At 34.4% G+C, this 17,066-nt stretch overlaps 1 protein-coding gene across 1 annotated transcript; it reads right to left on the bottom strand.

Moving 5' to 3' along the window:
• Window positions 1-371: 371 nt before the first annotated feature.
• Window positions 372-13,750, bottom strand: LOC127105788 (AMSH-like ubiquitin thioesterase 1). Its single transcript, XM_051042995.1, has 14 exons — window positions 13,391-13,750; window positions 12,361-12,425; window positions 12,140-12,215; window positions 11,875-12,054; window positions 11,610-11,704; window positions 11,306-11,411; window positions 11,186-11,232; window positions 10,610-10,940; window positions 10,333-10,422; window positions 9,899-9,961; window positions 9,735-9,809; window positions 1,839-1,901; window positions 1,305-1,357; window positions 372-848 (listed from the first exon to the last, which is right to left on the bottom strand). The coding sequence occupies exons 1-14, from the start codon at window positions 13,505-13,507 to the stop codon at window positions 674-676; spliced, it is 1,536 nt and encodes a 511-aa protein (XP_050898952.1). The 5' UTR covers window positions 13,508-13,750; the 3' UTR covers window positions 372-673.
• Between the last annotated feature and the right edge of the window lie 3,316 nt (window positions 13,751-17,066).

Below are 17,066 nucleotides of genomic sequence, written 5' to 3'. Positions count from 1 at the left end.
ATTGTCACAGTCCAGCATCATTATATTTTACTTCTATTCAGTAAGTATTTAATATGTTATTCTTTAATATTTTTTTTATTGAACTCTACTATCTTAGTTGACTTATTGGCACTTCAAAACACTGCTGTAAGAGTAACACTGAACTGGCTTATAAATCTAATTCAACAGACTAGACCTTAGTAGGGTTGATCAGTCCATCAAACTGGTTTGAACTAGAATTGGGTTTTAAAATTATTATAATTTGAATTGAAAGAGTAAATCATGTCTGAAATATAAACATAGACATGGTGAGGTAATTTTGTTTAGAAGAACTAGAGTTTCTTTTATGATATATGTTGTTATGTAATACACTAATACTCACCACAAGGCAATAATCATAAATATTTTTACAGGTAGTTTAGGATTTCACCAAATCTCCTGGATGCAATACAGAACAGAACAATGGCAAACAGGCCATTAATGTATAGTTACAAATTAAGTAGAGCTGCAAAAGCCAAGAATAAACTGTCAACGAGCAACATTTCTTCTTTTACAAACAAAGGCCAACGTGATATACATTTTGATGTCCATGGCTGGATAAATGGTAAAACCTATATATCTTAGAAAGTGTGGTAATATGAACAATTCAATGACTAGTTTTTTACCCTTCTAGAGACACAAAAAAAAACTCTTACTATCGAAGATCGATGACATCAAATTTTAAATCTGGATTCAAGAAAACATCTGTACATGTATCATAAATGGGACCGCCATCTGGAGGCTGATTATGTGGATGAAAGCCACGTTGCTGGCACTGTCTAATGACCGACATGCCACCGGGGGTTGTCAGCCGAAAAATACCGTGGGTTCTGGTACATGTAAATAGACGCAAGTTATTCAAAATATATAAACTTTCAGAATCCAAACTCAGTACATTCTTTATACGTATATCAAAGAATATTCTAACTAATTTCTTTTTAGGTGGAGAATTGTTAATGTAGGAGGAGAGAACAAAGAGGCAAGACATTATAATAATGTTTTTATATTTATTTTTTATGTTTTTTTTATAGTGAATATTTTAGAGATTTTGTTTCTGAACAAGGATTATTTTAAAGATTAAAGAATTAACATAGAATCGGAGTTTTCTACAAACATTTCTATATGGGTTATAGTTATTCTATAAAGGACTCTATTTGTCTGTTTGTCTAGGTTTAACATATCTTTTATTGTGCTTCCTACTTATTATCTTTCGGTTTCTTTCTTTATATATAGTATGCTTTCTTCTCTAATTCACTATTAAGGATACATTTGAGACAAGATGTTACCTTGAACTGTCGGTTGGTGCCATGACAATTGCAACAGCTTCTGGCAACATAATCTACAGATTCACATAGGATTAAAAGTCAAATGCAAAGAAATAGCAAAACTAATTAGCTGGATTCCGACAGGACTCAAGTGCATTATAAATAGGTTTATCTTTAACAGGAATGATAGAAGAAGCAAATTTTAGCAAAATCACCAAATTTCTAAGAGATTGATCATAAAGCAAGGTGCATTGAAGAAATGGAATTTCAGATATAGTTTAAAGTTTAAACTTCTACATTGTATATTGTACTCAACTAAATGTTTAACAAAAAAAAGATTGAAAACTCAATCAAGAATGGCTAGTTGTAAGTCATCAATTCATAAAACAGTGCTAGAAATTTGATCTATAAGTAAAGCATCAGAAGTAGATGTTTTCTTGTGTTCTGACATTTTCTCATACTCATGGCCAATAGCACAGATACATCTCAAAGTTTAAGGCAAACAACATCAATGAATAACAATCACAGCTAAAATTTAAGAAACCTCGAACTCACCTGATATGAGTAATGGGTGTGAACATCAATTGATGACATGAAACAAGATTGTGTAGGATGAGTCTGGCAATTCAGAATAATCTATGTCAGCATTGCAACAAGAACATGGGGAGAAAAAGTAAAAAATAATAATTTTTCATATGATATAAATGAAACCAGGGAGTGCTAACAAGTAAAACACACACTTTCATTCTCTTTTCATTATCATTTATTATTACATGAAATTTTGAGTGGATCCCACTAAATAACATGGAACAATTCCTTAACAATGAGGCCCACATGCAATATCATCCAATAATTGGGTGTTGAAAAGAATCTATTGCTAATATTAACTAAAGTGACAAAACAAAACTTCAACTCTACATGACATAATTTCTTATATCTGTCTTTGGAAGTTGGGAAATAGAAAGAAATTATAAATAAAACCCTGAATTTGTACCCTCCTAGCACAAATGCCACAGAAGTTTAGGCTGGTCCATTTAAGCAAACAATTTTAAATCCACCACGGAAAGGTTGTGCACAATATTAGTCACAAGTAAACATTTCTAAACTGAAACTCTCTATAGTTGTTCTCACAGAAAATAATCCACAAGTATGCCTAGGAATGTCCCTCTGTGTGATAATCACTTGGACTGCCCTGCCATATACTTTTAAGGATAGCTTTTAAATAACTAATTGTTTGGCTCTTTATTTTTCCTTTCCTTTCCCGTTGTGATTAGATTCTACCGAAGTCCACTTTCTTTTCAAATTAATTTTCTTCACCTTTCTTATATGTGGGACTAGGAACTTATATTTAACGACTCAAACATTCACCGCCAATATACTCCTAGTGTCATCTTAGCCAACTTCGAAACATTGTGCACTAGTTTATGAAAATCACTCCAGGTTCACTTGTTTATGGTTTATACCTTTTCTACAAGAGCCTGCTTTTCCATATTGGTCAAAATTAACATAGACATATGGCTGCGAGAGGGTTTTACATGGAATTAAATTCTTAGGCTTTTTGTGATATAATGACATCCAATGTACTCTCCTCCAAATTCTGCAAGTGTTACCCCTTTACCTTATACAGGGTAATATTGTGCACATCTCACCCTCTCCAGATTCCAAAAATGGTTAGTGCTTTCTGCATATGCCACCCTTCAATACTTTCAATCAAAATCTCCATTTCTTACAATTACTAGCTAGTTTCAGTGTGACAGGGATAAGTATCAGGAAACTTGTGACTAGGCCGTGATAAGATTTGAAAATGTAGAAATATGTTGTATATTTCATTGTGTTTGGAACTCTTACATGTGAGGTATAAATAGAATACAATAGGTTGAAAGTTGTACCCTAATTTGTTAATAACAAGAGAAATAATTTTCTATAATTGTTGTTACCTAAATAAGGAAATAGTAATTACCTAAATAAAGAAATAACAATAATAGATAATAGGCTTAAATGCACTTTTGGTCCCCCTTGTTTGGGCGTTTTAAACAATTGGTCCCCTATTACAAAACCAACGATTTTTGTACCTTAATTTTGATGGTCTTTGGATTTTTTTAGTCCCTCCAGTTTTGCATAGGTTGCAATGATGATTAGAATAAAAAAATTATTTTTAATTACCTGTCATTGAATAATTAATAATGTTTAATAATGTTTTTAACTAATTTAATAAATTTTTAAAGAATTAATAATTTAAATTGATATCTAATTAATTAAAATTTTGGAAAATTATCTAGGACCTAAAGCCCATTTCATTGCAAGATATATTTAACTCTCAAAGACCCACTTCCATTCCAACTCACTTATGCAATACACTATATTTGATCAAGCTTTATAAACATTTCCATAATACAAGAAGAAAACGATGTGGGACTTTACAAATGCTTTACTGCAAGTCAAATTAGATTATCTGATGAGAAATGCTTCTTGCGGGCGTTTCAAACATCCTTGGAACAGTCATTCAACAAACAGGAAATACGTTTAAGGCTGATTCTTTTGGCCCAAAGGAGGATGCCTTCTTTAGGGTAGTATTTTACATGTTTTTTTTTTAAAACTATTAGCCCATTCTTACCTGTTTATGTTCTCTGAATGTGTGTTTCAAGGGGGGTCCAATTAACCAAGATAGGACCAGATGAGCATGAAAATCAGCTTGCTCGAAAGACAGATCTCTGTTTTGGATCTGAGAAGCCACATTGGATGCCTTCAGGCTTCATTTCCCCAGGCGGTGGTGCAGAAATGACGAAGGAAGAGAACATGACTAAGGTACTTCGATATCTCATGCAGTGTTATTTTTCTCTTAAAAGGGGATATTATAGCAGTACTGGAAAAAATCATGTGTCAGTCTACTTTTGATTTATTATAAAGAGAATTCTTAGTGATAATTTTGATGATGATGGTGATGATGAAGCAACAGAGTCTCAGACTCTATTGTATAAAAATGTATGGCTTGAGGCTGAAGCTGCATTGTGTTCCGTCTCTTACAAAAATCGCTATCATCAAATGAAGATTGAAATGGAGAAACAATCATACAAGCAAAGAGGTTGACATTTTGATCTTAGTCTCAATTTGACCCATTTTTATTCTTCAGTTTTTTACGCTTATGTTCTTTTGTAACTTATACAATGCTTTTAGACATGGAGCAGCATTCAAAATCTGAAGTTATTCCTAGTTTAAGCAGGAGTAAGAGTTCTGCAATTGAAGTTAACAAATGTCTAAACGCTGATTCTTCTACTCATAATTCGGCAGTAACTGATCTTGCCTGTGCTAAGAAAATAGCTTTAATTTGACAGTAACTGATCTTGCCTGTGCTAAAAAAATACCTTTAATTTACTTAGCCGCAAATTCTGGTGCCCGTTTAGGTGTAGCCGAGGAAGTCAAAACTTGTTTCGGAGTTGGTTGGTCTGAGGAATCTAAACCTGGGCATGGTTTTCAGTATGTATATTTAACACCTGAGGACTATGCTCAAATTGGATCATCAGTGATGGCACATGAATTAAAGCTTGAAAGTGGAGAAACCAGATGGGTTATAAATACGGTTGTCGGCAAAGACGATGGACTGGGAGTTTAAAACCCCTCGATCCCCCATAGAGAGAAGTCGAATATTTACCAGAAAATTCATGTGATCCTCGTGCGGCCATATCTGGAACTCTAGATGTTAATGGAAAATGGCTTGGAGGCATTTTTGACAAGGACAGCTTTGTAATGGGCAAGGACAGTTGTTACATATAATGATAGATGTTGCAGGAAAGCATTTGCAAAATCCCACATCGCTTTCTTCTTGTATTATAGAAATGTTTATAAAGCTTGATCAAATATAGTGTATTGCATAAGTGAATTGGAATGGAAGTGGGCCTTTGAGAGTTAAATATATCTTGCAATAAAATGGGCTTTAGGTCCTAGATAATTTTCCATAATTTTAAAATTAAATATCAATTTAACTTATTAATTCTTTAAAAAATTATTAAAAATATTAAATTAGTTAAAAATATTATTAAATATTAAAATATCCTAGTCATCAATAACAGGTAATTAAAAATAATTTTTTTATTCTAATCATCATTGTCACCTATGCAAAATTAGAGGGGGACTACAAAAATCTAAAAACCATCAAAATTAAGGGACTAAAATCGTTGATTTTGTAATAGGGGGACCAATGGTTTAAAACGCCCAAATAAGGGGGACCAAAAGTGCATTTAAGCCTAGATAATAACTCTATTTACACCATTATTTTGTAACACCTTGACAAATCAGAATGAACTGATTATGATTTGATGTGTGTTAATCTTCAACACTCCCCCTCAATCTGAGTGGTAGATGTCTATCATACCTAGATTGGATCTGATATTTTCATAAGTATTCCTTGGAAGAGCCTTGGTTAAGATATCTGCAGTTTGCTTGCATGATGGGACATGATCAATACTAATAATCTTATGATCAATTTTTTTTTAATGAAGTGTCGGTCAATTTCCACATGTTTTGTTCTATCATGTTGGATTAGGTTTTTATAGCAGCTTTGTTATTACATAGTAACTTCACAATAAGGTTCACATGAATTTTGATTTCATCTAGCATGCTCTTTAGCCACATTCCTTCACAAATACCTAGGGTCATAACTCTAAATTCTGCTTCTGCACTACCCCTCGCCACTACAAATTGTTTCTTGCTTCTCCAAGTTACTAGGTTCCCCCACACAAATGAACAATAGCCTGTAGTCGATTTTCTGTTTGTGGAGCACCCTGTCCAATCTGAGTATGTATGAACTTCAATGCCCTTGTTTGAATTCTTCTTGAAGTGGAGACCTCGGTCTGGTGTGCCTTTGAGGTATTGGAGGATTCTATTTGCCATTTTCATGTTAGATTCAGTTGGAGTTGACATGTAGCGACTAGCCAAGCTTACCACGAACTCAATGCCGGACCTAGTGTGAGATAGGTAGATTAGTTTCCCAACTAGACTTTGATATCTATCTTTGTCGGCTGGTGGACTTTCATCTTCTCTTCCTTTTATTTGTACTATTGGTGTATTAGTTGCCTTGCACCAAAGCATTCCAGTTTCTTGAAGTAAGTCAAGGGTGTATTTCCTTTGTGATACATAAATGTCATTCTTTGTTCGTGCAACTTCCATTCCTAAAAAATACTTAAGTTGTCCCAAGTCCTTAACTTCAAATTCCTTTGCCAAGAGTCCCTTTAAATGATCAATTTGATTATAATCATTTCCTGTAATAACGATGTCATCAACATAAACAATGAACAAAGCTACATTTCCTTCCATGGAGTGTTTAACAAACATAGTGTGATCTGATTGGCATTGGTCGAACCCGTTTTTCTTGACAACTCGAGTCAATCTATCAAACCACGTCCCTGGAGACTGCTTGAGGCCATAAAGGGATTTTCGAAGCCTGCACACCATATTTGTGGTGCTGGATGATTCAAGTCCAAGAGGAATCTGCATATAAACTTCCTCTTCTAGGTACTATTTAAGAAGGCATTCTTGATGTCTAGTTGATGGAGTGGCCAATCTAAATTTGCAGCCAAAGAAAGAATAACTCTAACTGAATTTAGTTTGGCCACCGGTGCAAAAGTCTTTTCATAGTCTACTCCATACGATTGAGTGAATCCCTTTGCTACAAGTCGAACTTTGCACCGATTTATACTCACATCCGCATTATACTTCATGGAGAATATCCATTTGCATCCTACCGGCTTCTTCCCTGCAGGTAGGCGGCTTGTGATCTCCCAAGTGTCATTCTTTATTAAGGCCTGAACCTCTTCAGTTACGGCTGCTGCCCATTCAGAATTTTGAAGTGCCTCATGGATGTTGCTCAGAATGTGTGTATTGTCAAGAGATGTTACAAAAGTTTTGTAACTCTTGGACAATTTTCCATAAGATACAAATCTTTCAATGGGATGCTTAGCACATGATCTTACATTTTTTTCTCAAGGCAATAGGAAAATCAATATCATCAACATTCACAGAGTTAGGAGCAGTATTGCCTTAGAGAACACCATTTCCTAGAGTCCTGGAGGTTTCTTGGTTCTCCCTTGGAGTTGCGCAGGACTCTATTCCCTTCTTGCTCTTCCTGGAATACACTTTCACATTGTTTCTTGGTGCAATTTCTGTTGTAGGGGTTGTAGTTTCTACTGTAATATCCTCTGCATTTTCTACTGCAATATCTTCTGGTCCACGAGTAGGTTCTGCATTTTCTGTTGCATTTTCATTTGGTTCAGGTGTAGGTTATGATGCCACTATAGTGAGTTTGGGTTTAGTTAGCTCAAGTTCCAAAAGTTGCGATTCCATCACTTCAATTGGATATGTGTTCTCCCCATGAATGCTAACTTTGGGGTAATATGGTTGATTGTCAAAAAAGGTTACATCCATGGTGTGGTAGAATTTTTTGTTTTGAGGTGAATAACATTTGTATCCCTTTTGGTGAGGAGAGTAGCTGAGGAATATGCATTTAATGGATTTCGGATCAAGTTTACTGCGTTAGGGATCAAGATTATGGACAAAGGTTGTACATCCAAATATTTTCAAAGGAATAGATGTAAGGATACGATTAGTTGGGTATAAGGTTTGGAGAGTGGAGTAGGGCGTATGAAAGTTAAGGATCCGGAAAGACATTCTGTTTATAAGATAGGTTGCGGTGAGGACAGCTTCTCCCCAAAACTGATTAGGTACATTTGTAGCTAGCATGAGAGATCGGGTTACTTCTAGGAGGTGTCTATTCTTTCTCTCGGCAATCCTGTTCTACTGAGGTGTATCCACACATGAGGTTTGGTGTATTATTCCATGTTGCTGAAAGTACGAGCTTAGTGCAGAATTACTATAATACACCATGGAATAATACACTAGTTTAGGAGTGATAATGATCGTGAGTACTATAATTCTGCACTAAGCTCGTATTTTCAGCAACATGGAATAATACACCAAACCTCATGTGTGGATACACTAGTTTAGGAGCCACTGAAAGACCATGGTAGATATTGACGTCTAGTTGGCAAACTTAATTACCTCACAGTGACCAAACCAGACATTACATTTGTTGTTAGTGTGGTTAGCCAATTTATAAATGCTTCATGTGATGACCACTGGAACATTTTGATTCGCATCCTTAAGTATATAAAGAATGCGCTGGGTAAAGGATTACTTTATGAAAACAAGGGCAACACCCAAGTCGTGGGTTATTCTGATGTTGATTGGGCAGGCTCGCGTTCAGATAAAAGGTCCACTTAGTATTGTAGTCTCAATGGAGAAAATTTGATCTCATGGAGAAGCAAGAAACAAAGCATAGTGCAAGGTCTAGTGCAGAAGCAGAATATCGTGTTATGGCAGCAACAAACGTGAACTCGCGTGGCTAAAACAATTACTCCAACAACTCAAATCAGGAGACGTCAAGAAAATGAAACTAATTTGTGACAACCAAGTTGCACTTCATATCGCCTCCAATCCGATTTTTCATGAAAAAACTAAGCACGTAGAGATCGACTGCCACTTCGTAAGAGATAAGGTTCTATCAGGAGAAATCATAATTGATTTTGTTGTTTCAAATGATCAATTAGTTGACATATTCACTAAATATCTTAGAGGACCTCAGGTGAAATCTATTTGTAACAAGCTTGGTACATATGACATGTATATGACATGTATGCTCCAACTTGAGGGGGGTGTTAGAATTAATTATGAGTGTAGATATTATAGAGTGATTGTTAGTATTCCTAGACTAAAGAACTTCCTAGGTTAGTGTTTATTCATTAAGCTTCAATGTATTTATTGTAACACTATTATAAATACATGTAGTGTGATCTATCTTAAGACACGGAATTTACAGAATTCTCTAGTTCCATTGTAGCAGGGTTATAAAACTGCAAAGAAGAAATCAGTAATGACATTGGCAGAAATTTTGAACTGTCGAAAAAATGAACCTAAGAAATTAAAGATAATGGGGAGGCTGCCATAAATGTTGTATTATAATAGTTACCAAGTATCGCCTTATTGTGAAGTGAAATTTAGTTGTTAGAAATCTCAGAGATGTAGTACTAACTACTAAGGCTAGAGACAAATATAGAATGAAGTATGTGTCCTAAAAATGGATTTGACTTCTTTAAAAAGAGTGTTCACTTTAGATGTTAATCTATGAAATCTCATTCATTAATTAGAAAATAAACGGTCTATAACATGAACATCCAGGTTTAATATGCATGATCATGTAATATCAACCGTTAATTTTGTCATCAACGGTTGATATAACTTACTTTACTCTCTAATAAAGTGAACCACTCACTTTATTGGAGCCAAATCCCTTAGAATATAGTAAAATATAGAGAGAATTTATCTGAACAAATAGCATGAAAAGGTTTAAAAAAACTCAACAAGCTGTAACCAGTGCCCACAGACAGAAAACTGAAAACTCACATGGATCCATCCAAGGGGAAAAAGAGATCGTGAATCCTGTGCTTCAAATATTTCCTCTTCATTTGTAGCTTGACACTGTTCAAGAAGTACAGGAATGTCACATTTTTAGAGCAAATAACCATAATAGATATTACTCAAGAGATTTATAATGAATGAGTTCTTACAGAGCTTGATGTTGCCTCCTGCTTGGGGATTATTAGAGCTGTAATATAAAATTTTCTGTTTTTCTGCATATCAGTTGGATTTGAAAAAGAACAATCAATATCTCACAGTTGAACTATGCGCTAGGAGAGATAGATCCAAGGGTGAAAACACATCAATGAAAATTTTAAAACCTAGTACATAAAAACAAATAGCAAGCTCATGTCCAAAAATTTAGCCAAGGACATGAGACAAAATGCTCAAATGTCTTTTTCTGTTGCAGCGATTCCAGCAATGGGCTAATATTTTTTCCTAAGTAAATAATGCACACGGCCAAAAAAATTAATATGAGAAGAAAATTCTACATTTGATGCATAAATTAATCTTAGCATTTCACCTTGTCTTGTACCTATTCTTGCTGATTACTTTAAGGCATAAAAATGTAAACAACACTTACAAGTGAGCCTGCAAGGATACCACAAGTCTCTAAATCTTTGTCAGTGTTAGACTTGGCAAGCTTCATAAAACTCCCCATCATTGCAGTTGACTGCAAACAGAAACAATTATCAGGAAAAGAAGGAATAGTGTCATACCAACCAACTCTTAACTTTGGGAATGGTGAGTATGTAAACAAAGAAACTAAATACTCAAAATGAACTGAGCTATTCCTCCCTTGAAATGAACTTAAAAGAAGCTTGCATCGAAGATTAATAATAAAATGTTTTTTGACTCACAATGTGTAATTGTAGAGGAGACTCTCCACGAACAAAACTATCTGATGATAGAGTCTCTGTCTTACATCCTGCCTCATCAACATGAGGTGATACTGTAGGAACCAAATCTTGTACTTCAGCAAGTACAGGTGGAGGAGAAGGCTGTCTGATAACTTTTATAGGATCCAAGTCTTCTGTTTCTTCAAAAGAGATAAGTGAAGGAGTTTCATCAGTATGTTGGACCTGGCAGTCCTCACTCTGGGCAAGAGTAGATTCTAAATCTGATATATTCTGTTCTGAAATGCTATTATCTTTTTTATTCAGAGATCCATCTTCCAAGGATTGGTGAAGGCTGTTAGTTCAGATAGAGAATCCAACAGAAGAAATGTAGTTACTATATGTAAGTAAATAGATCAACCAACTCAAAGTTGCATCATGTACTACAGACCTCAAAATTTTAGCTGTTTAAAATTCTTCAAATGAGGTACAATTATTGAGAAAGGTTGGGATGAGATGAACAGCATCACTTTTATCTTAAATGACTAGAAGGCTAACAAAAGAAAATAGTAGTAAATAAAATTAAAATAAAGCTACAACCTTGGAATTTCAACTGGAGACAGATCTATGATAGTGGGATACCTCACCTACATCCACAAAGAACAGTCAGGAGGATGATCTTTTAAACTCATCAAAAGATACAGCTAAACACTGGCATACCCCTTTATCACTTGTAGGTGGTTGCCACTGCCCTTTAAGCCCATTTGGACCTAGAATAGAATGTCTGGAGAGAGTTTCTTCTTTTGGACGTGGGAGAGTTAGAGATCTACCATATGAAACATAGTTAAAAGGTTATCAAGCAAAGAAGTCCGTGAAGCAGTATCTACTTCCATAAGAAGAGAAGGCTCATATGACAAGCAAAAGATAACCAAAGATATTAGCAAAGCCTTCATATAACTTCATATATGCAGAACCACCAGCATATGAAGGTCAATCATATATGAAGGAAGAGTCCAATACTTACAATCTTTTCATATTATCTTCAACAGGCCTTACATAAGAAAACTGCTGGCCCCTTGATCCTCGGGAGACAAGCTCTCCTGCAGTTTGTCTGACTGCCTGGTCATGAATAAAATATCATATAAATATTTATATAAAACTTCTTCAGAGGAGGTGGAGAGCACGGAAATAGTAAAAATATGTTCAGCCAAAAGAACGATATTACTGTGACTTGTAAGGAAACAATACATTATCACTCACAAGCATTTAATTTCTCTAATAAATTTTACCTTTATTTGATCATAACTAGCCGTCGTTTGCTTTTTCACTGGGGAAAAATCGATTGTAAAATTTGACCGAAAATTTTCCCTCCCGCTTTGTTGATATGATTTCCTGCTGTTAAGCTCATTGATCTTCTGTTGTGCTAGTGGTTTCAACTTCTCCAGCTCAATCACAGAAGCTAACAATTTCTAGTTATATCAAGAACCAATACATCAAATTACATCCAAGAATGTGTAACATGTTATCACTTGAGGAGGAGAATTGAAAATTAACCTTTCTCAATAATTCTTTCTTGCTCTGTGGAGATGTTCTATAATCTCGGTGCCGTGGTATTGTCTCAGAGACCAAACTAATACCAACAAAGAGAAAAGAACCTCAATTCAGTTTGATGATAGAGATATGAATAGAATGAATTCCACCTATTTTAAACAAATTTACTACATACAGTAACAGTTTTATGAGTCAAATAATTATACGATATCTTGTTGTATTACCTAGAAAATCTTAGGAGCATGACATATAGATCAACAATATTTTTCTCTGCACGAAAAATATCAGCCTGCAATATCAAATTCAATATTTGGAGATGAGAGACCATGCAAAGCAAGTAATGATTTCTCTAAAGTAAAACAAAAACATTACCACATTAATCAATGTATATAAAAATAAGCACAATAAATCCAAAAACAACATATAACAAAACATGTCGAGTTTAAGTCTCAATTATCACTTACATGATGCTGCAGAGTACAGAACATAACATGATTGTAAAGTAAAACCAAATCCGATAGCATGAAAACTATGAAATGAGATCCATTACAGTCATCAATTTGACACATTCACGCATTTTTCATTTTTTCGGTCGTTAGATCAAGATTAATCGGTTTAAATTTAAATACTATTTTTAACATATATTAAATAAAAAATATTTAACTTAAAATTTTAACCGTCAACTACTGAAAAAATGTCGAATGCGTCAAACTGATGACCGCAAGGAATAGTGGTCCAAAAACTATATAGTGAAATCCGTGCAAGTAATTTTTCTTATCAGTCACATATTTAAGAGATAACCTACTATCAAACACTTCAGAATTCAAAATCATAAATAAGAAGGTAAAATGTTGAATAATATTATCATAAACTTCTCCAACTAATATGAAATCCAAAAACTATATAGTGAAATCCGTGCAAGTAATTTTTCTTATCAGTCACATATTTAAGAGATAACCTACTATCAAACACTTCAGAATTCAAAACCATAAATAAGAAGGTAAAATGTTGAATAATATTATCATAAACTTCTCCAACTAATATGAAATTTGATGAATATAACCTAACACAGTAACACTTACACTGTACAAATTCAAATGCAACAATTGATTTCATGATATATGAGTATTCACAATAATCAACTGGTGAAAATAGCAATATATATAATTCAACAATTCATCTTCTTCCTTTCATGTATACATAAAGTCAAATAACCTAAAAACTGTCGGTGGATTCAATTGAGTTGAAATATACCTGTTTGAGGATATTATCAGCGATTCTGTAGTAGAAACGCAGCGAAATCCGATTATCAACATCGAGTTTCTGAGTTCTCGCAGCGATGTTGATCGTCTCCGAAGAACACGTCATCATTTTATTTTGGTGTGAAATTATGAATATGGTGATGATGTGCGTTTCTCGCTCCGACGCAACGCCGCCGCGCCGCTCGAGATTAACTTCTCCGATGCGTTGTCGATGGCGGCTTCGGCACACGGTTGTTCAGATCAGAGGATTCCTTGTCATTTTGGTTTCCCGTGAGGGTAATTATGTCAACACAATGGCAATAATTTCTATTTTATTTCATATAGGTTGGTTGAGATAGTTACATCACCAACTCACTTAGTTAAATTAATACTGTATTAAAGTAAATAAATATTCCAAAATGAAAAAAACGCATGGATAAAATATCAAGAAATTATAAGCAATAAGCATGTTGGGTACAAAAATCTCCATCATAAACCATTTACATATTTTTTTAATGAATACGCCGTGGAAAAATATTAAAATATTCATAGATCTCTAAGATGCATCTTGAGACACATCAAATATATACGATCTATATTATTTTGAATAACATTTTAGAAATTAGATTTTTTTTTATCTGGAGATACATCTTTAGAATTTGTCCGTAGATATATTTTTATAACATATGATAAGCAGCATCAGAGTCAGAAATCAAAAACTTGTAATTTCACAAAATAAAATTACCATTTATAATATAAAACCAGTATTGCGTAGATGATTTCAACATAAAATATAATATTACATTTCAATATTCAGGTGGACGTTTCAACATCTTCACAATATCTTCGACCAATCTTGAAATCGTCGCTTCCAACTCGAGCGGAACTTTTGTTTCGAAACAAAAAAATGTATTCAACATAACTCTTACATCTGCATTCGTCTTGAGCTCAAAGTTGTTGAACTCAATCTCCTTTTCGTTGTCAATTGACGGGGAATAATACTCGAGTTTCATAATTTTTTGATTGTCTCCGTAAGATAGAAAATTATGGACTTCGTGCTTGAGATCTACAAGAGAGATGTACTTGTTGAGCTTAAACTTTTGCTTGGGTGTTGCGCTGGAGAATGAGACATTTACAACATATCATATGATGTTTATTTGTGACATTTGAGACATCTTCTGTTTGTGTAACATAAAAAACTAGAGCCCCTAGTTGTAGACAAATGTTGTCGCTACCGGGATTTTACGATAATGAAACCGGGACTAAAGAGATGCCAAAGAGAGGCAAAGTCAGAAGAGTCGTCACCGAATTTTATTTAGTTTACCTCTATCGTAGAGGAGAGGGGAAATAGTCGATAAAACCCTCGGAAAGGAGACGCGCACGGGAAGCGCTAAAAGAGAATAAGGAATCGGTCTCGCAACCGAGATTTGGGTTCGGAAGTCGGTTACGTAAGGGGAAGGTATTAGCACCCCTTACGTCCATGGTACTCCATGGGAACCATTTGGGTTGTTTTACATACATGGGATTTATCTATTATTGTTTTATTTTCAAAAGAATGTGTGAAAAGAAGGGAGTGTTTTTGTTATTATAGTGTTCGCCAAGGATTGGGGCCCTTGTGCCTACGTATCACTCATTCGGGGATGAGGAATCAGAGCTCCGTAGTTTGGAGTATAAAATGTTTATGTGTTGGTTGATTTTACCTTTGAAAAAAGGGTTTTCGGGATGATGCCCTAAGGCACAAAAATGAGTTTGATGAGTTGTATTATTTTTACCTTGAATAAGGGTTTTGTGAAATGAGTATTTGTGATTATATAACTCATTGGCCAAATGATGAAAAGAATGGGATGAAGATGAAAGGGAGGAAAAGAGAATTCAAGTGTCAAACTCAATTGATCAAATGTGAACCAAATCATCATCAATCAATGCTAAACAGAAAAGAAATGAAGATTGCAAGTCAACAAGTCAATCATAATTTTTTGGTATTTTTTTGAATTAAAAATAAATGCAAAATAAACTAATCAAAATATGGTCAAACCTCAAATTTAATTCAAATCAACTTCAACAAGTCCAATTAAATTATCAAAGGTCTAACATGGTCAAATAAACTTTGACTAATTTTCTCAACAATTTTGGAAATCAGAAACTATTTAAAAACAATTAAAAACAATGAAAAATAACACAATATAAATTAAAATCTCAAATAAATCTCAAGTCAAATAAGAAATTGATGAGACTATTTTTCATTGACTTATCATGATCCATAGGTGTTAGGAAAATATTTTTTTGGATTTTTCAAATATCAGAAAGTAATTAAAAATGAATTAAAACTATTAAAAATCCAATAATTCACAAAAAAAATTAAATAAAGTCACAAAAATAATTAAAAATCAAAATATAAAACTAGATTTTTCAAGAAATTTTTTGGAATTGGTCTCATATTTTTGTAACTTCAAATAAATTTTATATGAATTTTTGAAAATAAAAGGAATTAACTAAAATTAAAAGAAAATAGGAATAATAGAAAAAAGCGCAGCCACCAGATCAAACTCATTAATTGACGTGGCATAGATCAAAGGCTCAGGGGCGAGGACGCATGGTAGACTTAAGTCAAACGCGCAACATAATGCATTAAATCAAGTAATCACAATGGATGCTCAGGATTATAACATTTAGACACGGTCCAAGGGCTGGGAAACATACACGTGGGGATGGTGGTGGAAACCACCATCTTCTCCGGTGAGATACCAGATTCCGGCCACCACGTGCAGGTAAAAAATTTATAACGAAAATAAAAAGTAAGGACATCAAAATGAAGCTCAAGTGATGTACATCACCATTGTATCCATGGATCTTCCTCACTCTTCCTATTTAGAGAGAAATTTGAGATGGAAGATCATGGTGTGTCAACTGGAAATGCACGAAATGAACAATTGAGACCACCACTGGCCTGCCTCAAGTGTGAGGACTTCAGAAAACCACACAAACCAAAGAAAATCACATTGAATTGTAAGATCTAGATCCAAAAAGTTTGAAGTTCTACCTCTGAAATGGAGCTTCTAAGGCCACAAATTCTTTAAGATCTTGATCTGCTTTTGCTCTGGAGATGTAATGGAGATGATAGGCTAAGGAATTGAGCTTTGAAAATCAACTAATGATGTTGAATTTCAAGCTTGAAAAAGAGAGAAAAAACTGAAAATTCCTTTGGTAATGGTTGGGATTTCAATTCTGCAGCACTTCAGGTCTCCACCAGGTTGAGAAATGAATGAGATTGAGCTCTTATTTATAGCTGAAGAGGGTTGTGAAGCATGGTTCCCTCATGTGCATGGTATTTGAACCTTGCTTGCATGGGCTTGTGCAAGCATGTAGCAGGCCTAAAAATGAGTGAAACACCTTGCTGATACCTCATGGGATGGATTTGGACGTATAATTGAAATGGAATTGGCTTGCACATCAAGTTTCAACATGAAATGCAAAAATGAACATAAAGAAAGAGCTCTTCGAAACTCACCAATGGAAAGTCCAAAAAAGTAATGTGAGTAATGGTTGGAAAGCCCTCGAAATAAGGAACAAAAGTCATGTTGGGCAAAAATTCATTTGGCATTTGGAAATTAGTGAAAACTGGCTGTGAAAGTTTGGGCACAAAATATGTCTAAGTCACTCTTTGAAAATTTTCACCAAAAGCAAGCCTC

This window comes from Lathyrus oleraceus, chromosome 7 (assembly GCF_024323335.1).
Source record: "Lathyrus oleraceus cultivar Zhongwan6 chromosome 7, CAAS_Psat_ZW6_1.0, whole genome shotgun sequence".
Lineage (NCBI taxonomy): Eukaryota > Viridiplantae > Streptophyta > Magnoliopsida > Fabales > Fabaceae > Lathyrus > Lathyrus oleraceus.
The sequence above is the reverse complement of the archived record's forward strand: the minus strand, read 5'-3'. Positions and strand labels throughout refer to the sequence as shown.